Source organism: Staurois parvus, unplaced genomic scaffold, assembly GCF_062004578.1.
Source record: "Staurois parvus isolate SC_StPar_1 unplaced genomic scaffold, SC_StPar_1.0 ptg000760l, whole genome shotgun sequence".
Classification (NCBI taxonomy): Eukaryota; Metazoa; Chordata; class Amphibia; order Anura; family Ranidae; genus Staurois; species Staurois parvus.
The window spans coordinates 527,362-552,308 of NW_028318556.1; the positions used below are offsets into that span (position 1 = coordinate 527,362).

Below are 24,947 nucleotides of genomic sequence, written 5' to 3' on the forward strand. Positions count from 1 at the left end.
CCACCATTAGAAACCTCCCTCAATCCACCCACTTCTAATATATGAAATGAAAATGAAATATGAAATGTGCCAACAAATATAAAATAAATATGCCGAAGCATGGGGGCCATCCACCCACTGGCCACCACAGGCCCCCATGCTTTGGCATATATTCTCTTTTTTTTAACTGCGGATAAAAAATCTCATCCGACAGCACTGCACACACCTACTTATGTCTATTCTGAAAGCAAGACCCTGTTGCTGTCAGAATAAACAGGTCAGTGCTGCAGTTTGACGTTCCTGCAAAGAAATCAACAATGGTTAACAATAAAACAAACTCAATAAAACAACTTTATAAGGAAAAGTGTGTGGTGGTATGCCCACCATTAGAAACCTCCCTCAATCCACCCACTTCTAATGGTGGGCACATATGAAATGTGCCAACAAATATAAAATATATATGCCGAAGCATAGGGGCCATCCACTCACTGGCCACCCCAGGCCCCCATGCTTTGGCATATATTGTTTTTTATAACTGCGGATGAAAAATCTCATCCAACAGCGCTACCCACGCTGACTTATGTCTATTCTGAGAGCAAGTTCCTGTTGCTGTCAGAATAAACAGGTCAGCGCTGCAGCTGAAAGCATTCCTGCAAACAGAAATGGTTAACAATAAAACAACAATAAAACAGTGAAAGTCGAACAATCACAAAAATTACAACAACAAAAAAACAATAACTATTTTTGGTTTTTACATTTTTTTATTTTTTTGGGGGGTATTTGTACTTTTATTTATTAATTTATTTTTTTTTTACTTTTTTTTTTCAAACTTCAAACATTTAAACAGCTGGTAGGGTCTCTCCAAATGCGATAGCCAGTTTCCTGACTACCTAACATCTTTCGAGACCCTGTGTAAATGTGCCCTGATCTGTGCCGTGCTGTACCCTATACTAATAGTTCACTAGTGTATGGTAGAAGCGGAAGCAGGGCTTGACGCAGAGGCCAGGTTAGCCAGGACAGGAGGGACAACAATAGCGGCTGTCACGCCTAATTCCACGTTTGCTGCAGACACAACATCTTTTTTGGGGTCTTCTTTGGGTTGGGGTACCAGGAATGGTATCGGGAAAATGTCTCTCATGCAGACGGCTAACTGCATCTGGGAGAGGGGTTTGGGGCGCAGCACCTTCTGGATACAAAAGGGCCCTGATGTTCTCTAACTGGAAATTTAGGTATGATCCACTATGTCCAGTTGCTTTATAGAGAACAAAAGCGTTATATACAGCCAATTAAAATAAATAAACTGACACTTTTATGTACCAGCGTTTGGATTTTCAGGAAACTAAGTACGGCTGCATCATCTGGTCATTGAAGTCCACCCCTCCCATGTTAAGGTTATAATCGTGGACACAGAGGGGCTTCTAAACAACACCAGCTGCCGTGGTAATTTGGACGTGCGTGAATGGAAGACAGGAGGTAAACATCCCATTTGTCCTTCCACTTCACTGCAAGCAATTCTTCAGTTCTCAAGCAGGCTTTTTCCCCCTTTTTAAGACGGGTATTTACAAGCCGTTGGGGGAAGCCTCGGCGATTAGATCGCACAGTGCCACATGCGCAAATTCCCAAATTGAACAAATGTTTAAATAGTGGCACGCTTGAATAAAAATTGTCCACGTATAAGTGGTACCCCATATGGAAATAGGATGACGCCAAGTCCCAAACTATCTTGCCACTGCTCCCCATGTAGTCTGGGCATCCGGGGGGCTCCAAGTGACTATCTTTTCCCTCGTAAATCCGAAACTTACATGTATAGCCTGTTGCTCTCTCACAGGTCTTATACATCTTGATCCCATATCTGGCACGCTTGCTGGGGAGATATTGTTTGATTACAAAGCGGCCAGAATATTGAATAAGGGACTCATCGATGCAGATGTTTTTCTGGGGAGTATACACATCTGCAGCAATGGGAGGCCGTACAGGGACCCATGAGACACTCTGGACCTGGCAGCAGCATGAGGAGGCGGTACGGGGGCCCATGGCAGATTACGGGCCTGGCAGCAGCAATGGGAGGCCCGTAATCTGCCAGCACCCTATGACAAAATGGAACCCACCAGCAGTGTGAGGAGACCTGAAAGTGGCACATGGCAGAGTGTGGCGATGGAGACAGCAGCAATGGGAGGCCGTACAGGGACCCATGAGACACTCTGTACCTGGCAGCAGCAAGAGGAGGCGGTACAGGGGCCAATGGCAGAGTGGCGAAGCGTAAGCAGCTTAAATTGAAGGCCATACAGAGGCCTATGTTAAAAATAATAACATGTTTGGGGCATGATTCATGGCGGATTTAGTCAGTTGTGTCAGGAACTGGTGGTTTGAAATCCAGACTAATCCACGCCTGATTCATTTTCACAAACGTGAGTCTCTCCACACTTTGGGTGGACAGTCGTGTCCTCCGCGGAGTTACAATACCTCCTGCCGCACTAAACACGCGCTCCGATGCCACGCTACTGGCCGGGCATGACAGCCTTTCAAGGGCAAATTCAGCTAGTTGGGGCCAAAGGTCAAGTTTCATTGCCCAGTAGTCAAGGGGATTGTCTACCTCGGTTGGCAGGGTGCTGTCCAAGTAGGCCCAAGCCTGTTGTTTGAGGTCCTGCTCCAGGTCCACCTGATGCTGCTGCTGCTGCGGCTGGTTAGTAGTTTCCTCACTGCGCTGGTGAAGAAAGCTACTCATCATCGACTGCAGACTGAGGCAGCCGCTGCTGGTGGAGCTGCCACTGCTCCTACCACCCCACCCCTCCCCTGCTGCCATGGCAGCGGAACACGAGCGCACAGGGCCCACAGTGTCTGAGGATGGACGTTGGCGCAGAAAGGCAGAGACCAACTGACTACATAGGTGGTTTTTATAGTACGTTATTTTGGCCTCCCTCTCAGCAGGTGTGAAAAAGGCCACCATTTTTGAACGGTAGCAAGGGTCCAACAAGGTGGACAGCCAAAAGTCATCCCTCTGTCTGATGGTTATTATTCGGCTGTCGCTACGCAAGCAACCGAGCATGCTATGGGCCATTTGTGCCAAGGAATGCGAGGGACTCCCTGCCTCCATCTCCACAGCATACTGCCACGGTGCGTCTGGGTCCTCTGCCTCCTCCTCCTCCTCTACCAGATGCTCCTGCTCCTCCACTCCTGTCCGCTGAGTGGAAAAACCACCCATTTCACTCAATAATTCCTGAGCACCAATGTCCTCCTCTACCTCCTCCTCTTCTTCCTGTCCTGCCCCCACAGGGGTCATGTGGCGTTGAGATCTGTGCGCCACGTCTACCGCACCCTGACCAGCCATTGTTAACAGCATTTGTTCCAGGACGTGCAACAGAGGAATGACGTCGTTCATCCCATAGTCCTGCCGACTCACGAATAGCGTGGCCTCCTCAAAGGGCCTGAGCAAGCGGCAGGTGTCACGCATGAGCTGCCAATGGCTGACATCTAAGTTACACAGGGGAGTACCTTTATCCGCTTGTAACATCAGGAAATCGGTGATGGCCTTTCGCTGTTCGTAAAGGCGGTCTAACGTATGTAGGGTTGAATTCCACCTTGTTGCAACGTCGCAGATCAGGCGATGCTGTGGAATGCCGTTCTGCCGCTGCAGCTCAAGGAGGGTGTGCTTTGCGGTGTAGGAATGGCTGAAATGCATGCAAAGTTTACGTGACATTTTAAGGATGTCTTGCAGTGGGATGGTGGATTTTAGGAACCGCTTGACAACCAAATTGAACACGTGAGCCATGCATGGCGCATGGCACAACCTTCCTTGACGCAGAGCAGACACCATGTTCTTTCCGTTGTCGGTCAACATGGTTCCGATTTTCAGTTTGCGCGGAGACAGCCATCTGTCGATTTCTCTGTTCATTACACTCAGAAGTTCCTCCCCTGTGTGACTACGTTCGCCAAGGCATACCAGGTGCAGCACAGCGTGACACCGTTGCGCCCTGCACATGTGATATGCCGGTTGGGTAATGGGACTTGGCACGGGGGTGGCGGCTGAGGACACGGCGGAAGAAGAGGTGGTAGAGGCGGACATCTTTGCTGGACCAAGGACGTGCAAACGTGGAGGCAAAAGCGGCGTGACCTGTCCAAGTTGCTGGTGCGGCTGTGCCGGCACCACATTCACCCAGTGGGCCGTAAATGACATGTACTGTCCCTGACCGTAGTTACAGCTCCACACGTCGGCGCTGCCGTACACTTTGGCAGAGACCGACATGCTCAAAGACTGGCCCACCATCTCTTCTGCATGTGAATGCAGGGCTGGCACTGCCTTTTTGGCGAAGAAATGACGGCTTGGCACTCTCCACCGCGGCGCGGCACAAGCCATCATTTCTCGGAAAGGTGCTGAGTCCACCACTTGGAAAGGGAGGGACTGCAGCACCAGCAACTTGGACAGGAGGACGTTCAGCTTCTGCACCGTCGGGTGCGTGCTCGCAAACTGTTGTCTCTTGGAAACGGATTCCAAGAAAGACTGCTGACGGAATCCGTGAAGAGGAGTAGCAGGAGAAGGAGCATCTGAACGAGCGGAAGATGCCAACGAGCGACAACTCCCCTCAGCAGAGGTGTTGGAGCCTTGACTGGCTGATAGAGGGCGATTGACGTCGGGTGACGGAGCAAGTAATGGAGCGGGTGATGGAGCGGGGGCTGGGGCAGGCAGAACCGCCGTATCTTTATCACGGTTTTCCCAGGCCACCGAATGGCGACGCTGCATATGCTGACGCAACGCTGTAGTCCCAACATGGGCCCCCTGGCCACGCTTGACTTTCTGGCCACATAGTCGACATACGGCTACGTTTACTTCCTCGGGCGGCTTGACGAAAAATTGCCACACTGCCGAGTAGGAAACTTTGCCCCTGCTACTCCTCACTGGCTGACTGCTACTTCCTCCGTGCACACCGGCACCACTACTGGCCGTGGTGGTAGGCTGCAGTGGAGCCGGTGCTCTACTCCGTGGCCGTTTGCCTCCACTGACACTGCTGCGACCCTGCTGCCTCCTGGGCAACCCACCGACTGTTTTGCTCGCTGCCAAGCTGGCACCCTCTTCTCCTGATGATGCGGAAGCAATAGCCTGATGACGACGAGGCTGCCAAGTGCGATCAGCCTCATCATCATCAATTAGGGTCTCCGCCTCAGTACTAGCCCCCTCGGCTGCGTGTGGGTCAGGAGACAGACCTGTCTCTAGACCGGCTACCGAGCCACTCTCCTCGCCAGTACTTCTTCGCCTGGCTGCTGAAGAGGCGGATGTCTCCCCCCGTTCCTGACCGCCCTCTGTTAGCTCTTCCTCACTGTACAGTGGGGCTGAGCCCACAGCATGCGATACTTCGCTTGGTGAGGGAACACCAAAGGACAGGGGCAGGTAGAGGACACGTGATATCAGTGGGCTTGCTCCCGGGCCATGCCAACTAACGGTTGTGTCTGACGTACCCACCGACCGTTGGCTGTAGGTGTCAGAGGTGACCTGGGAAGAGGAAGACGACCGAGCCAACCAATCGATGATGGCAGGGTTGTCGGTGGAGACACGACCGCTGGATGACACCGGGAGCACTGGCCTCTGGCTGCGACTAGTGCTGCCTCGACCCCTTCCTCTGCTGCCACGTCTGCTCGCTCCTGAAACATTGCCTCCTCTGCCACTCCTCTGCATGTTGTCTGACATACTCTTTAATTCAACGATTCTGTGTCCCTGAGTAACAATTCTGTGTCACTGAGTAACGATTCTGTGTCCCTGAGTAACGATTCTGTGTCCCTGAGTAACGATTCTGTGTCCCTCAGTAACGATTCTGTGTCCCTCAGTAACGATTCTGTGTCCCTCAGTAACGATTCTGTGTCCCTCAGTAACGATTCTGTGTCCCTCAGTAACGATTCTGTGTCCCTCAGTAACGATTCTGTGTCCCTCAGTAACGATTCTGTGTCCCTGAGTAACGATTCTGTGTCCCTGAGTAACGATTCTGTGTCCCTGAGTAACAATTCTGTGTCCCTCAGTAACAATTCTGTGTCCCTCAGTAACGATTCTGTGTCCCTCAGTAACGATTCTGTGTCCCTGAGTAACGATTCTGTGTCCCTGAGTAACGATTCTGTGTCCCTCAGTAACGATTCTGTGTCCCTCAGTAACAATTCTGTATCCCTGAGTAACAATTCTGTGTCCCTGAGTAACAATTCTGTGTCCCTGAGTAACAATTCTGTGTCCCTGAGTAACAATTCTGTGTCCCTGAGTAACAATTCTGTGTCTGTCCCTGAGTAACAATTCTGTGTCCCTGAGTAACAATTCTGTGTCCCTGAGTAACAATTCTGTGTCCCTGAGTAACGATTCTGTGTCCCTCAGTAACAATTCTGTGGCCCTAAAGTCTCTGTGGCCCTAACTCTGTCCCTAATACACAGAGGTCTGTCTCTCTTGAATGACCGGAGGCTAATGGAGAATTCTAAGATGGCCGCGATTTATAGCTCCACCATTACACAGTGCTGGCTGGCTGCTGATTGGCTAATGCGATCACATGTCATGAATGAATGCATTATGGGTCAGCGCGCCTTGTCTGCGCGCCTTCCCAGAGATCCCCGCTCCGTCGCCACACATGTCGCCACCATTTTTGGGAAAATTCGATTCGTGCATCCGAAGTTTGCTAATTTTCGGATTCGGCACGAATCGAATATTTCCTAATCTTCGAAACGAATTCCACTTCGTCATGTTCGATTCGCTCATCTCTAATTGCTACCCTTAACGCTGATATTACGCCAGAGGAATTGCTTGACACAATTAAACATCTTCCCTCTCGTAAAGCCCCGGGACCGGACGGATTGCCCTACTCCTACTATAAATCTTTTATTGGTATCCTGGCTCCTCATCTCCTCTCCTTTTATCGAGATCTTTTCAAGGGGGTCACACCCCAGACTGAATTCTCCCGAGCATATATCTCGGTTATCCCCAAACCCGATAAAGATCACTCTATTGTAGACAACTACCGCCCCATTGCCCTACTTAATTCCGATTACAAGATTTTCACTAAAATTTTGGCCAACCGACTGTCCGGAATTATTTCCAAACTCATACATAGGGACCAAGTGGGCTTTGTACCTGCCAGACACGCTGCAGATAACACCAGGAGATCTATTGATCTGGTTGACTTGGTTAACCGATCCTCCACCCCCGCTATATTATTAAGTTTAGATGCTCAAAAAGCTTTTGACCATTTAAGTTGGCCTTACATGTTCATGGTCTTGGAAAGAGTTGGTTTCAGGGGTCCATTTGTAGCAGCCTTGAAGGCCCTTTATTCTTCCCCCTTTTCGCAGGTCAGATTAGCCTCTTTTTTTTCACTCCCCTTTCAGATGTCAAATGGTACACGTCAGGGTTGCCCACTCTCTCCTTTACTGTTCATTCTTTGTCTGGAACCATTAGCCATCGCCATCAGGTCGAATCTGGATATTCACGGGATACGATCCCATAACCATGAGTACAAATTATCGCTGTTTGCTGATGACATCCTCCTCACGCTTGCGAGTCCTCATACCTCCCTACCGATTTTGCATAAGACCTTGAAACAATTTGGGGCCATATCTGGCTACAAAGTCAATACGTCTAAAACTGAGGCACTCCCGATACATGTCCCATCTGTCGTTTTATCCTCGCTTCAGGAATCCTTTCCCTACCGGTGGTGCACCCACTCTTTAAAATATTTAGGTACTAATCTTACTTCCTCTTACCAATCAATATACGAGGCCAATTTTCCCCGATTATTTATAGCAATTTCTCGCTCTCTGAAACACTGGGATGCCCTGCCCATTTCTTTTCTCGGATGCATTAACGTACTAAAAATGACCGTGTTACCCAAACTGTTATACCTGCTTGCGACCCTCCCCGTTCCCGTTCCTATGTCCAAACTTCACTCCCTCCAGAAATCTTTCCTGCATTTTATTTGGCACAACAAGCGGCACAGGATTGCACGTTCTATTTTGCTTTCTCCGCGTTCTAGGGGGGGCTTGGGGGCACCGGATATAATAACATACTACTATGCAACTCACCTTCGTTTTCTCATGTCATGGTCTACTCACTATCCTCCCAACACATGGGCTGAGATCGAATCTTTACAACTGTCTCCGGCTTATCCATGCTCCCTCCTTAGGTCGACCTCAGCAGTGGATGTCTCTTCTTTTCGCCACCTACTCCTTGGTCCCATGCACTTTTCTCTGGCTGTTTGGCAGAAATGTAAGGCTAAATTTACACTGGCCTCTGATTGCTACCCACTGACAAATATCCTCCATAACCCTAATCTTCCAGATAATATGGCCATGTCCCGGATGTCTCTTTGGGTAGTAGCTAACCTTTTTCAATTACGTCACTTGGTACACCCGGTGACTCGTAAGTTACACTCATTCCCAGATCTCCAGAAAAAAGCTCTTCTACCTTCTCAACACCTATATATTTACCTTCAAATACGCAACTTCTTTTCCACCTTATCACCCTCATTAACCCTGGGGAAGCCTACTTCCTTTGAACGTTTATGCATGCAGGGTCCCCACCAAAGGGGTATTATTTCTAATACTTATAAACTACTTTTAGATGCCCCCTCCTTATCCAATGACACTCACCTTTACATACGTAGGTGGTCTCAATTCGTACAATGTGATATTGATCTATTAACGTGGAAGAAAATTTGGGAAAATGCATCTAGATCTTCTGTTTGTGTGGTTTTTAAGGAAAATATATACAAGCTCATGATGTTATAGTACAAAACACCTGAAGTTCTTCATGCTTATAATACGAATGCTTCTCCTGCCTGCTGGCACTGTGGTGGAGACCTGGGTTCTCTCTAGCATATCTTTTGGACATGCAGCTCCATTACTCCTTTTTGGAAAGATGTTCTCTCCCTGTTACTATTACTAATGCGTACCTCTATCCCACTTGATCCACTACATTTTTTGCTAGGTCTACCATTTCCGGGTCTACCTAAACCATCCGGAAAACTTGCTGTACATGTTCTGACCGCGGCTAGGAGAAGCATTCCTATGTGTTGGTTGTCTTCTACCCCTCCTTTAATGTCGATTCTGTACAAACTTATTGCTGATGTTAGACAGATGGAATATTTGACTGCACTACATAATTGTTCATTTGCTGTGTTTGAGATGATTTGGCTCCCATGGGATACCTTCATTTCCTCTATGCCAGCCCAAAATGTAAGGTCCTGATCATTTTCACACTGTTATTTTATGTTTTTGTTGGTCCTGTCCTTACGCAGTTTTGCAATCGATGTACCTTTCTGTTTTGCTTGTTTTCTTTTTTTATCCTTTTTTTTTTAAAACATACTGTTTGTATATTCTTGAAAATCAATAAAAATTGTTAATACAAAAATAAATTTGTATATATTACCTTACTAAGTTTGTAGCTGCTTTTCATTTTCCTATTCATTATGGGTGACATATTTGAGATTAGTGCATCTAGAATTGCTATCTCTGATGACATATATGCCCCATTGCACGAATCTAATGACCTTAAAGGTATTTTTTTACATTTAAATAACCTAACCTCTGCTGAGATCAGGGCACTGTGGGATATTTCTTTCTTAGAGAAGTATATCAAGGAACAAATGATCCCTAGAGCACTCAGATGGAGTATCCCCCCTGATATGGAGGATGCTTCATCGCTTACAGAATGGTACCAGTATTTTAATACAGTAGGCATTGAATTATTAACGTTTTTGGTTATTAGGAAAAAGAAGAAGTTGTCATATCTTGACAAAGAAATTAATTTAATTAGAGAGAAACTAGTACCATTTATGAATAGTGAGGAATATATTATAGAATCTAATATACTTAAAAAACATCTTGAAGGGGTTGACAATGAACAAAAAATTAAAAAAAAGAAAAAATATGTACGAGATTATAATGACTATCAATTCCAGTTAGTCTTCAAATGGCAAAACCTTCCCGATGAACCAAACCAAATGGAGCACTTACCATCATATATCCCCCCAGTACATAACTCTCGTCCAACCACCAAGAAACCCCCCAATAGCAAGACCAAACCTCACTTGAGTACTACTCGGCCTGTCTCAACTCATAACAGGTTTGAACCATTGACTCAGCAGTCAGACGCCAATATTGGATCTAGGAGTTCAAATTGGCATCCTCGTAATGAGCAGACTACTCATCCGCATAATAAAGGATATTATCCAAATGGCAATAGACCTACACACCAAAAGGGACATTCGAGGGATGGTCCACTAGACCATATTATTCCTCTCATGATTACTATCCTCCTGGAATACCTAGAACCCCTAGGACATATGTTAGAGATCATGATCCACCCAATAGGTGGACTGACGATAAATAAAATTCCCCTCAAGCTCCCAGAAATTATGATAACAATGGATATCAACGTAATCACCAGCCTAAGCCTTTTTTAGGGCCAGGCCGGGGGAGAAACAGAAGTACAAATGCAGAGGAAAGAGAGGAGGCAGACGAACACATGGACACTCCAAAAAGGAGGAGGTTTTGATAGGAAAAGGTATCTTCAACCTCAGTAATGCTGATCTTTCTAATGATGAATTAAAACTTTTGGATAAGGGTCTCAAATTTGCCCCTAAACATTCCCTTAATAAGTTTGAATTATTTATTGATGTGCAAAAATTCATCAGAAAACTGTCCATTAAGAGGCACTTTCTGAGTAATCCTATCACGAGAGATGTTATAAAAACTAATAACTACTCTAACCTTAGCAATGCCTCAACCTTTAATCCGCCCCCTCAAATAAACTCCTCTATTGGTCTTTTCAAAGATCAAGTCTTTTAGGACCTTAATAGTCTCCAAATTAAGAAAGCTTATAATGACCGCTCTATGAACAATGCGATGAAATCACTTCTTGATAAGAAAAATTTGGTTGTACACCCTGCGGATAAAGGCGGGGGTGTAGTAGTGATGGATAAGCAGCACTATGTGGATGAAGTCTACAAGATTCTTGATGACTCCACCACCTACCAACCTCTGCGTAAGAATCCTGTAGTTTCTTATAAGAAAAATCGGAAGAATATCATACAATCTGGCTTTAACAACAACATCATCACACATAGAGAGAGGGAATACCTATGCCGAAAGCTCCTAGGGTGCCAATCTTGTATATTCTGCCAAAGATACACAAGTGTGAGACTAATCCTCCAGGCAGACCCATAGTAAGTGGTATCAACTCGTGCTCCAAAATTGGAGCTTATATTGATTATTATCTGCAGCCATTGGTAATTCATACTCCCTCTTATATTAGAGATACCAAACAGGTATTAAACAGTTTGAAAAATGTGAATATCACTTCTTCTACCTTTTTGGTCACGGCTGATGTTGAGTCCTTGTACAGTAGCATTAACCATCATGATGGTATGGATGCAGCGGAGTATTATTTGAAGCATGAAAGCTCTCTTACCATTGCACATATTAATTTTATTCTGAAATTACTAGATTTCGCAATGAGCAGAAATTACATGTGGTTCAATAACCAATTTTTCCTTCAGATCAAAGGCATGGCGATGGGGGCAAAGTTTGCCCCCTCCCTCACCAATCTTTTTATGTCCTACTGGGAAGAGGACATCATTTATGCCAGGGACTGACCAGAGTTGATTTTATACAAAAGATTTATCAATGATGTCCTTATACTATGGAATGGTAATGAACAATCCCTTGAAAATTTTTTTGGCACGCTTAATTACAATAAAAACATTAAATTTACTTTCAATTATAGTCTAACAGAAATTAACTTTCTTGATTTAGTGCTTATGCGTTCTAATGATAAAATAGTAACTAAGACCTATTTCAAAACTTCAGATAGAAACAGTGACATACCACTAGATAGCTGCCACCACCCCAACTGGCTTACCAATATACCCAGGGGACAGTTCCAGAGATTACGAAGGAACTGTACTGACTTAGGAGACTACCATTTACAAGCTGCTGTTTTGAAAGAAAGGTTCATTGAGAAAGGCTACCAAGGTACTATACTGCATAATACTATATTATCAGTGGCAAATATGGATAGAGAAAACCTTCTCAGTAATGACCCCAAACCGACTAAAAATTTGATCTTCCCATATATAACAACTTTCTCTGTACAACACAAAGCAGTTAAACATATAATTAAGAAAAACTGGGGAATATTAAGAGCAGATCCAGTCTTATCAAAAACTCTACCTGAAATACCTGAAGTAATTTTACGTAGGCCTACCACGCTGAGGGATAAAATATCCCCAAATGTGGTTGAACCCCCTACTCAACCATCACCGCTATTTACCTTTAATGGTTTCTATCCATGTAACAGATGTATAGCGTGCAAAGCGAAAAATCTTAGAAAAAAGAAATCAACTATCTTTTGTTCTAATCAAGACAAAAAAACCTATATCGATAAATTCATTTGCTGCAATACTAAATATGTGGTCTACCTTTTAGAATGCCCATGTTCCAAACAATATGTGGGGCGAACTAAAAGAAAACTTAGAGATCGTTTGCGCGAACATAATAATATAAGAAAGGGTTTTAAAGATCACTCTTTATCCTCGCATTATAGGCATTTTCATAATAAGGATCCATCTACCCTTAAATGTGTTGGCATTGATACCATCACCCCACACTGGAAAGGAATGCATAAGATCCACGCAAGATCTCAGTTAGAAACTAAGTATATTTATCAATTAAAGACCCTGCATCCTTTGGGACTTAATGTCGAACTCGATGTCAACTGCTTCATTGACAATAGTTAAAACTTGCAGTTTCAATGTTCCTTTATTGATTTTCAGATTTTGCTGGTTATTTATTAGAATTTAGCTTTTGATATATTTTTTACTGTATTTTAAATCATGTATTTATAACATAAAAAATATTTTTTCCAATATTCGTTCAGATTTTCACACGGGAATATTTATTAAATTATTTTTAATTAATTAATTATTTACTAATAAAGATATACTCATTTCAAATATTTTTACTATATTTAATCCCTTTTTTTTGGTAAATTATTTATAATTAACTTATGATGCAATCTGCAAATGAGGTGTCTTAATATATATGACTATATACAATTTATTAAGATGCTCCTATAATAATATAGTTTTCACTATTGATTTGATCTTATTAAAATGGATTTAGAATCATAATCAATATATGCATATATTTTTCTATATTTGATTTTAGCCATTATTTTAAATATTAAATTAATATTAAGTGATCATAACTCACTAATATATTCATACAATGGAATGGTCTTACTCTGAACTTGATCTTATTATAATGGATTTAAAATTAATATATATACATACTCTCTTTAATATGAATTTAGTTTATAGTCACTATTGCAGATATTAATACACCTTTTAAACATTTTTTAATATATAATCATATATTTTTTTATATATAATCATATATATTTTTATATCTCGGACTATCGAGTTATATTTCCCGTTTGAAAGAATGAGTATTCTGCCCTTTATGGGAATATTGATTCACGTCTGTAAACACAGACTTTTGACCTTCGACAAAATGGCGCTGCCGCACTGGGCATGCGCTATTTTGTCTATATAATGACTATCAACGTCATGGCGCTTACCGTCTCAACCTCTGACGATGTGCGTGGCACGTAACGCGTGAGGAGCCTGCTCGCGCCGTTGACGTCACGCCGTCGGAGCATTGTGGAGCTCCGGTGGCCATCTCCTTTCAGTGACGGTTAGTGTTACCTCTGTTATCTACCGTTCCAAACGATACTTACTGGATGCATCCTTACTCTTGCAAATAAACATTTATCCAAACTATATTACACTATGGGCACTTTTTAGTTTTGACCCCGTATGGGGAGTATTTTCTTCCAGAAGCTGTGTTGCCCGAGTCTAACCAGAGAGGGAGGTTCCTACCACTGTAAGAGCAACACCCACATATCCTTTAAGGGGAACTATGTGCCGGAGCCTAATTTCCTATGACCCTAAACCTGTGTGACCCAGAGAGTGACGTCCATGTGCTGATCTGGGCATATATTTCTAGTGGAACCAGGGATCCAGACGCATATTTCCAGTGGAACCAGGGATTAATCTTTATTTACTGCACTACACCAAGTGTGGTTCTGGTGAGTGGGCATTTTTTCTATTCTCATTTGAGGAACATTCACTGATCAAGAACCACTAAGGACTATTAATCAAAGCGCTGCACTGTTTCTGTAATATTTTGTATTGAGGTTTTATTGGTTGCCTTGAGTGTACAGCCGCTGAACTGATTAGCGCTCACTTTTTATACTTTGTTCATCAAATGTGTAAAGAGATGGCCAGCAGGCAAGTAGAAATCACAACATGAAATTACATTTTTCAAGTAAGCTTATATTGGATTATTAAATGTAACTAGTTTCTATTGCTATTACAATTCTGTTTTTAAAAGAATAAGTATGCTGTGACAATAGAGCTATTTAAAGCAATGTGTTGTATATTGAAGGCAATGATATATGGGCAACAATCCAGCTTTTAGCACGATAGCCCTGTTGATTCCACTTACATGAATTAACTGCACAAGAACAGGCTCCAGATTACAGAACATTGCTCTGGCTTCCACATAGAAACTAAGTTGTTGCTCAAAGTCACGCCCAAAGGAGACCTGCAAAGAATGAGAAAAAGACACGTGTCAAGTCTAGTACAACTTGGTAATTTAGTGCCCTTTCATACAGGTGGACTCCGCCAAGGGCATCTGCCTGCTCAGCAGTGCATCTGTGCATCTCTTCGTGGCATAACATGGATTCAAGAAAGCCAAGGAAGAACTGTCACACAATGAAGTAAATGACTGACCAAATGTATTAGCATTGCAATAGAAAACAAAGGCGGCAACATAAGATTCCGGGCCATCCCAAATGATGACCACGTCATCTATGTACCAATCATAAAAAAAAACAAAAAACTATCTGAGCGGAAAAAAGGGTTATTGCGTCAGATGTGGTGAGCCTCCCAAAAACTCACTAAGATTGGCATAACTGGGGGCAAAATTAGCCACATAGTTTGTGCCAGTGGTTTGTAAAAAAAATTTGTTATCAACACAAAAGTAATTATGGGACAAGCAAAACCTAGTTGCCTCCACAATGAAGTTGGCTTGTGTATGATTAAGTAGGGGGTCTTCTGTAAGGAAATATTGCACAGCCAAGACTCCTATATCATGGGGTATTCATGTGTACAAGGAACATACATCAAGGAAGACCCACCTACAGGTGGGTTCCCAAGTATACAGTACTTGCTCAGTAATTCCATTAGATGTATACCATCTTTAATATAGGCGGACAAGGGCTGCAAAAATTGGTTGATATACATTGAAAAACCACTTGTAATGCTCTCCATGGAGGCCACTACAGGGCATCCTGGAGGGTTCTTAGAATCCTTGTGGATTTTCAGTAGATGGTAAAAGCAGGGAACTTTATAAAACTCTTTCTGAAAAAAAATCAGCTTCAGCCTTGGTAATAACTCCCTGATTCTTAGCTGTATCTGTGAGGATATTGGCCTCAACGATAAATTTGGGTAAAGGATCCTTGGACAGAAATAAAATTGCACCAAGCAAATTGAAAAGAAAAGAACCACCATCTCAATCACTTTGTTTTTTTCCTTAAAGGGGATGTACCAGTGCAAAAAGCCCATATGTAAACACGTCACAGATGCTCAAAAACTGTTTCCAGTTAAAGGGAAAACTTATGAAATTAAAGCATTTTACAATTGTTCATCTGAATTTGACATCTACTGCCTCTCGTATCCGTGTGGGCTGTTCTATGTTGGCAGAACCACACAGACATTGAGGAAACAGTTCGGCGAACATCATCGGTTTGTGGAGAAACACAATGTACCCAGGCACTTCAAAGAGAATCATGAAAAATGCTCTGATGACCTGAATGTCTGGATTATTGAAGGAATTACAACACATACTCCTCGGTCGAACGTTTAAAAAAATGATGTGAGAAAGAGACCTATTGGATTTATATCCTGGATATGTTGACCCCAATGGGCCTTAACGAGGAGATAGAAATAAGCACCTTTATATGAATGTCTCCTCTGTCAGTATAGAAATTATCTTTATTAATAATGGTTCCTTCTCAATTATTTGGACACATGAATAGGGTTGGTAATACAACTTGATAATCCAGCAATAGAGTAGATATTATCCCTTAATAGAAGTACCCCTTTCTATATGAGGACAGACAAATACTGCTTACTGTACACACATATTTGAACATGTTTATATTATATTAGAATTTAACATAACAATGTGGATTTATCTTTTAATGAATGCTATTTTTAATGATTTTTATTATTTCTTTTATTATTAATTCCATCTTTAGGGCAATTGCAGTTGTCTGCAGGGATGGAGGTATGACCAGTGCTGGATTCTATAATCACACCACTTCCTGTATTATATATCTATTGTGGCCGTGTTATATATATATGGTATATACTGAAACAAGATGGCAACCGGAGCAGACCTATAGCCGGAGATCCATCGCCCAAGTCCCCCATCCGCTACCATCCGGGCAGTCTTAGTGTCTACTATTACTAAAGATCTACTCCTGGTCTTTGAATTGCCCATTGTATTGTGCTCTTTTTTTCTATTTTATTTTGTATTTGCATGTAATATTATTCCTTGGCTTTTAACCACTTGAAACCCATCTGCAGTACATGCAAGCAGCATGGATAGACCAGGCGATGTACTGGTAGAACACAGCCAACCTTCTAGGTTCGCGCCACAGTACATGTAACATGCGACTGGACACAGCACAAGTTTGGCATCTGATCTCAGCCAATGCTTTTGGCTGAAATCAGCTGATCGGCTGAAAAGTAAAAGCAGCACACATTAAACATTGTTAGGCACACAATTAACCCATTGATTGCCCCTAGATGTTAACCACTTTCCGGCCAGTGTCATTAGTACAGTGACAGTGTACAGTATTAGCATTGATCACTGTATTAGTGTCACTTTTGATGTCAGTTTACCTCCCGGTCAGCGTCAACTAGAGCCAGATTGCCCCCCCACACTATCACAGTCCCATTATAAGTTGTTGCTCACCGCCATTACCAGTATAGCATCATTTTAATAACATACAGGATTTATATAGCGTTGACAGTTTACGCAGAGCTCTATAACATAAGGGCAGACCGTACAAATTCAATACAATTTAGTACAGTTGGAATCAGAGGGTCCTGCTCGTTACAGCTTACAATCTAAGACGGAGGGTCAAGAGATACAAAAGGTAACTGTGGCGGATGGGCCGATGGAGAGATGGGGGTGACTAGTGCATGTTTTAGAGAGTTGGGGAAGATGCCAGAAGAGAGGAAAGGATTGAAAATATGAGTTACAGCATGTAGGACAGAGCCAAAGGGTGACCGTAGCATTTGTGAAGGAACAGTGATCAGGGGGCAGGTAGTTAGGTGGATAATAAAAACATGTTTAGCATCCTCATCTATAGTAGTGGGGTTGAATGAGGGTAGTAGTGATTGTAACTGTGCACATGGAGGGGTTTATTTACTAAAGCTGGAGAGTCCAAAATCAGACTCCCTTCTGCATAGAAACCAATTGGCTTCCAGGTTTCATTGCCAAAGCTTCATTGAACAAGCTGAGGTTAGAAGCTGATTGGTTCTATGCAGAAGGGAGTCTGATTTTGGAGTCTCCAGCTTTAGTAAATAAACCCCGGAGTGTCAAGAGGGGGAGGTATCTGCCCATTGGAGATCTCCTCACAAATTGTATCAATCTTATATTTGAAGTGATTGACAATCTCCTGGGCAGTGAATGAGTTAGTTGGTGGAGGCAGTGGAGGACAAAGAAGAGAGCTGAAGGTAGAGAAGATTTGCCGGGACTGGATGAGAAGGTGTTAATGAGAGTGATAAAATAGGTCTGCTGGGCAGGGAGGAGGCAAGAATAGTATTTTTGGAGGGCAGATTTATATTGGTTGAAGACTTAGTCTTGCACCAAAGGCGCTCAAGAGCGCAGCTATGTTTTTTGAGACTCCTGGTGTGTGTTTGCCGAGGTTGGGGCTTGATTCTGTGTGCAGTGACGGGGGGGGGGGGGGGGGCACTCATCCATGGCATATGACTGGGATCTTTCGTAGACAGACATGGCTAGGTTGGAGAAGAATAGGGTGAGATTTTGACATAGGGGTGGTCAGTAGCAGAGTGGAGCAGAGAGGGGTTTAAGTGGCAAAGGTTTCTATGGGTAAATTTAGGCCATTGGAGGGAGAGGAGGTGGAAGATGGGAAGAGAGTGAAACTAATAAGGTGGTGACCCAAGAGAGGCAGAGGAATGTTGGAGAGGTTGCACGGAGTGCATAGGAAGGAGAATACAAGGTAAAGGGTGTTGCTATCAGAGTGAGCAGAAGCATGTATCCATTGTTTCAGGTCACAAGAGAAGGTCAGACTGAGAAGTTTAGTAGAAGTAGCAGGAGTATTAGCATTAACAGGGATGTTGAAGTCACTGAGGATGAGCGAGGGGATTTCAGAAGAGAAAAAGTAGGGTAGCCAGGCAGATAAGTCATCAAGGAAGATTGATACCTGTTCAGAGGGCCAGTAGAGCACAACAATTCTTAGAGAAAGGGGATAAAATAGACAAATACAAAGTGCCCCAAAGAGGAGTGCATCAGAGAAGGAGGTGGGTAAAGTACCGGATAGGTGCGGTTTGGGACTAGGATTCCCTCTCCACCTCCCTTCTGTCCACTGGGTCTTGGGGAGTAAGTCCAGAGAAGACCACCATGGGAAAGGGAAGTAGGAGAAGCAGTGTGGGAATCATGAAGCCAGGTAATGACCAATAGGTTATAAGAATTTGTGATAAAGTGGGAGGTGAGTTTTTTATAGTCATAGCTGCATAAATTCCAGTATATATACCATAATTTAGACACTATAACTTTTGCACAAACCAATTAATTTACACTTGTTGGGATTTTGATTTTTACAAAATACATGTCAGAATACATTTTGGTCCAAGTTTCTGAGAAAAAAAAATGATTTTTTTATTGGATATGTTTTATAACAGAAAGCAGAAAATATCCTCCTTTTTCCAAACCTTTCGGTCTTTTTTCATTTATATAATAAAAAAAATAAACCCAGTGGTGATCAAACACCACCAAATTAAAGTGCAATATGTGTGGAAGAAAATTATATAAATTTAATTTGGGTAGTGTCGCATGACTGCGATTGCCAGTTACAGTAGTGAAGTATCGAATAGCAAAAAGGCCTGGTCATTAAGGGGGTAAAACCTTCCAGTGGTTAACTTCTAAGTTATATGCAGTATAGTCTAATTGCACAGCAACCATTTTCCTGTAGTTTAGTTCTTTGATAATTAGTTGCATGTACTGCCTGAAATTGTACAGCAGCCATTTTCTTGTAGCCTTGTGATATACTTTCTGGATGAGGAGCAGAAGAGCAGTTTTCCTGTAGTAATTGATGCTGGCCCACCCTCTACCTATATAAACAGCCAATTTTCAAGGATGGGCAGATTTGATAATGGAGGCCATTCCCTAAAATGCATAACCAAGCACATTTACATCACATATGACATCATCATGGCAATCCTGTGGACCTGCAACACTTCCCTGCTGTTACAGTAGTAAGATCATAGGTGGGAGTATCACAGCTTAACACTACAGGGGTAAAGAATTACCCAAAGCAGAGATTCTTACCATTCTTATGAGTACATTAATGTGATGTGCCAACATCCTTTTTTCATCCTCAAGGGTTAGAGCACTGTAAAAACAAAAGACAAAAAAAACTCACTATATTAAAAACAAATTCAGTCAAATACGATCCATAATGAAGCAAAATTTTGGGAAACTTAGAAATTATACCTTGCAGTAGGGATGTGCCCACACTACCAAGGTTAATTGCTCATTTAGTCTAGAGGAGAGGAGAAGCATTTTAACTTACCTGATCACTTACCTGATCACCCTTGACAGATGGAGCTCCCCCATACTGTCTCTGCATTGGTCTTGATGACATTTGGGCCTTAGACTTCTGGAGTATAGGTATAAATACACTGCGCAAACCGGTCTAACAGCAAAGAGTAGTGGATAGGTGATTCTACTTCAACAAGTCCCCTAGACCTAACTAAGCATTTAATCCTTGCAGTACAGGTGCATTTCTACTGCAAGGGATAATTTTCCTGGACTTGGGCTTAGGGAAAAAAACCCTCCTGTGAAGAAGCAAAATGGAAGCTCTGTATTATCATCCTTATTCTACTTTTTATGAATTACTTGCATCCATAAAGGTTGTCTAGAGCCCTGACTTCAGACTGTATATTTTATTCCAGGATCAGTGACTCAGTAAGGGCCCATTCACATCACAGCACTGTGAGCTGAAATGCACAAGCTGCATTAACAGCCTATTTAAAATAATCAGGATAAAATAGGCCACAAAATGTATGAAAATTGGGCAAGCTGTAATTTCCCCCTACCTAATGCACAGTGTTGTACTGTGCTGTGGTGTGTTGCAGTGAACACATGTAATATGCATTAACCACTTGGCGCCATGCATACGCAAATACAGTATGTGGGGCCACTTGACTGGGCTTTTTTTCCAAGGGGCTGCATATTTGCGTATCTGTCTTTGTGCTGGGAGCGTGCCCCACGTGGTGCGCTCCCAGCACAGAGACTGCAGTCTCACCGTACTAACCATTGGGACCTGGAACTCCCGATTCTCGGTCACGTGATCGCTGTGATAGCCTCTGATTGGCTATCACAGTGAAGCCAATCACTATGTATTCTCTCTCTGAATGGAGGAGAGAGATACTTTGTATCTCTCTCTCTCCTTGTAGAGAGAAAAAAATAGATCTAGATCAGTGCCAAGGTTAGTGTTTGGGTCAAGGTCAGGGTCAGTATTTCTTTTTTAATTTTTAAATCATCTGTGTCAGTACCAGTGTGTTTTAGGTAGGAAATATTAGAAAAAAAAATGTATACTATTGTTTCTGGGCTGTACTACGGTTACAAACAACATCTAACATACACATATGTGGTATCACTGTGATTGTCAGGAGCAGAAGTATTTATTTTGGGTTGCTCTTTGGTGGTAGGTTATGGTAGTAGAAAGAAATATCACCTGAGGACAGTCACTTTTACTGGGTATATGTAACCAGTTTAATGCAACACAAGTTAAAGTGTGTTTATTGCACCATAGCAGACAGGGATGGTATGAATGGGCCCTAACAGGCACTCAATTTATTTAAAAACAAAGTTGCAGTGGCAGTTTCCACATTTCTATGCTTACATGTTTCCTTCACGTTGTCATTGGCAGTGGCATAATAGCCAGCTAAACCTCCTGGCCGTCTTTTGTGTCCGGCATAATTTGGCCATCTTGACTGGCCAGTCTGGGCTGATGTAGCTCCTGTGTATGCACACAGGTGTAAATTCATCCTAGTGTCTAAGGCATGCTGAGAAATTACATCAAATTGCACATGTGCGGTTTAGCTGCACACATATAGTTATATGTAAATTTTTATTGAAAGGAAATACATTTTATTTTAGGAAAATAAAATGCTTTCTGCTTGCAAACTTTTTCCTACTGTAAAGTTATACTTTAAAAGTTAAAGTAGATCTAAACCAAAACATGTCATTTGATGAAGCATTGTTTATTAATAACTGCCACTTTTTTCATATTTTTTTTTTATAATCAAACTTTATTAACATTTTCCAATGACATAGAGTAAAACAGTAAGTCAGCAGATATATCTCAATCTGACAAGGAGGTAGTAAAAAACTGTATAACAGAGTTAAACAAATATCTTAGCCAAAATTGCGCATAAGCGGCATATCTATGACAAATAGTAATCCCAATATTTCAAGGAAATAAATGAAAAGAAAAAAAATTGCAAAGAAGGGAAAGAAGAGGGTAGGAGAGAGAAGAGAAAAAAAACACAACACCAGACTTCCATAAAACATCCAGTGAATCAGAACTGCAGAAGCAGTATCAACCAAATAGCAACATAAAATACCGAAGTGTAGGTATCAGCATAGGCTGTGAGCATAAAATAGTGAAGCTACCCGAGAAGATTCATGCACCTGGCATCTCAGAGGAGTAAAACATCCACCCTTGCCAAATATCTTTAAATTTCTCCCCCTGACCTCTAACCAGGTTGGACCCAACTGTGTCGGAAGCGTAGGCAGGACAGAACACACAAAGAAGATGGTAAACACAAAGCTTTATTGAACTATGGAAGGCACTCAATCAGGGCAGGAAGGTAGCGTCCAGGTACCCAAAAAGGGAAAGAGAGGGGAGGAGCCAAAAATAATTGTAATCTGGCCCACGATAGAGCGTTTTGGGTAGCGATGGCCCAAGCACTCAGGGGGGAAGTCCAGGTAGCTATAATACAGGCACGCAATGGGGCAGTTCAGGTAAGGGTAATCTAAGCACACAATAGGGGCAGTTCAGGCAAGGGTAATCTGGGCACACAATAGGGGCAGTTCATGGCACTCCGCAACATGCGGCTTCTAGGGACACTCACGGTAAGCGGCTTGCAGACACTCAGCAGCAGGCGGCTTCTAGGGACACTTGATCAGTAGACAGGGACCCTCACAGTTCTGCCAGGGGTTCTTTCTGGCTCCCAGCGGCCGTCAACAGGTAACGACAACCCTCAGTACACGGCACGAAATCCACACAGCAGGTAGTTCTGGCACACAGCGGCAATCCTGGCACACAGCGGCAGCGGGCATCCTGGCACACAGCGGCAGCGGGCACCCTGGCACACAGCGGCAGCGGGCAATTCCGACCCAGAGTATTATGCAGAGTGGCAGCGGGTACTTCCAGCCCAAAGCATCAGGCAGAGTGCCAGCGGGTAATAGTCCTAACCCAGCGTATTATGCATAGCGGCAACGGGTACTCCCGATCCAGAATGTTATGCAGAGTGGCAATGGGTACTCCCGACCCGGAGTATTATGCAGAGTGGCAGCGGGTACTAGTCCTGACCCAGCGTATTATGCAGAATGGCAGCGGGTACTCCCGAACCAGAGTATTATGCAGAGTGGCAGCGGGTACTCCTGACCCGGAGTATTATGCAGAGAGGCAGCGGGTACTCCCAACCCGGAGTATTAGGCAGAGTGCCAGCCAGGTTGGCTGCGGAAGTCTGGCTTCAGCGAAGACCTCCCAGCAGCTTTGGCAGCAGACCCAACTTGAAGAGTCCTGTGCCGGCCTTCTTAAAGCCATGCAGCACGCTTCCTGGTTGCCTCTGCAACGTCCAGCCCAGCGCCACGTTACCGGGCACCGAGGCACACCCCCTTGACACGGGCAGCACTCTCGAGAGCGCTGCCTTTGTCTGTGGCGGGTGCAGGGCGTGGGGGCGCGTGGCGCCAGGTTGGCAGCCCCGTGCCAGAATCCTCCCAGTGAGGTGTCATTCCTCTACCAGCTATATGGCCGTAGAGGTGTGAGGTCCGCTGAAAGGGACACTTTCCTTCCATCCTGCGCAGCCTGTCTTCAAGAGCTGCATCAGGATGTGAAGAGGTGACAAGGGGCAGGGTGGGAGAGGCGACCCCTCTCATCCTTAGTAGCCTATCTTCAAAGGCTGCGACAAGATGAGGAGAGGGTGAGGGGACATGAGGAAGACACAGGCACCGGGGGGGGGAGGTGGTTATAGAAGAGGAGCAGGCACTCCGTGACACCAACGCTCAGCATCCATGATTCTACCGGCTTCCAGTTTCCAATCCGAAAGTGTAAGAATGTGTCATTTTAAGAATCCTATGGATCTGCTGGATTGAAAAATCAAGGCCCAGTTCTTTTCCCCATTCCCTTAAGAAATATGGAGCCAATATAGAATGCTCACTCAACACCAGTTTATACATTTGAGATAGTAGATGTTTAGAATCGGGAAGTGCGGTATACATACGCTCATATGATGCAAGGGTCTGTCTAGAACAGCAATGGGCAAACTACGGCCCGGCGGGCCTTTTAATCCGGCCCGCGGAGCTAGGCTCCTGCTAGGCTCCTCTCACAGTCCGCCCTGAAGACCGGTGTAGCATGAAAATCTGTCTCCTATGAGGATCTGTCCCTCTCGACGTATCTGCGCATGTGCCGGAGATCGCCGATCGGCTGCTAATGCCTGAAACTGGCACATGCGCAGATACGTCGAGGGGGACAGATCCTCATAGGAGACAGATTTTCATGCTACACCGGAACGGCGCGGGAACATGGCGAGAGGAACGCGCGGAGCAAAGGTAAGTGAATTGACACAATATGGGGAATGAATTACTATAGGGGGGATGAATTACTATAGGGGGGATGAATTACTATATGGGGGATGAATTACTATATGGGGGATGAATTACTATATGGGGGATGAATTACTATGGGGGATGAATTACTATGGGGGATGAATTACTATATGGGGGATGAATTACTATATGGGGGATGAATTACTATGCTTACTATGGGGGAATATTACTATACTTACTATGGATGACACATACACATCATTCATCTACTCTTGGTCCGGCCCCCGGGTCCAATATATGAACCCATTGCGGCCCTCAAGTCAAAAAGCTTGCCCACCCCTGGTCTAGAACGAGGCCTAGGGAGCAAAGACATAAAAAAGTAATTCAGTTGGCGGTGTCGCCATGCAGCAAAAGTCCCATATTTAGAGAGCAACAGAAGGAGGGATAGGAGGACGCTCCCAGGAGCAAACTTAGAACAAGAAAAATCCCCATTAGAGCACTTCCAGTTCTGGTCTCGAAAACATTTCTGGATCACTTTCAGCGGACTATTAATAACTTTATCTGGGGCAATAAACGTCTACGTTTTACTTCATCTGTTTTGTACCGCTCAAAACGGATGGGAGGTCTCGACCTTCCCAATTTTTGGCTATATTATCTCTCAGTTTGTTTTGCGCAACTATCACAATGGGCAACTGTTAACTCTCAGATCCCGTGGATCACGTTTGGATCTCAGTCTATACGCCTTTTATTTACCGGGTAAATAAAACGGGCGTATAGAGGAGGATCTTATATTA

At 43.8% G+C, this 24,947-nt stretch overlaps 1 protein-coding gene across 1 annotated transcript in view; it reads right to left on the reverse strand.

Annotated features, from left to right (window-relative positions):
- LOC149444940 (VPS35 endosomal protein-sorting factor-like) overlaps positions 1 to 24,947 on the reverse strand; it is a gene marked incomplete at its 5' end in the record, with an annotated part of 803,117 nt that overhangs the window by 411,004 nt on the left and 367,166 nt on the right. Inside the window, 2 exons of the mRNA XM_089654375.1 lie at positions 14,503 to 14,601; positions 19,642 to 19,705. Of these exons, the coding sequence (XP_089510501.1) occupies positions 14,503 to 14,601; positions 19,642 to 19,705 (163 nt within the window). The remainder of the gene's footprint in view (positions 1 to 14,502; positions 14,602 to 19,641; positions 19,706 to 24,947) is intronic.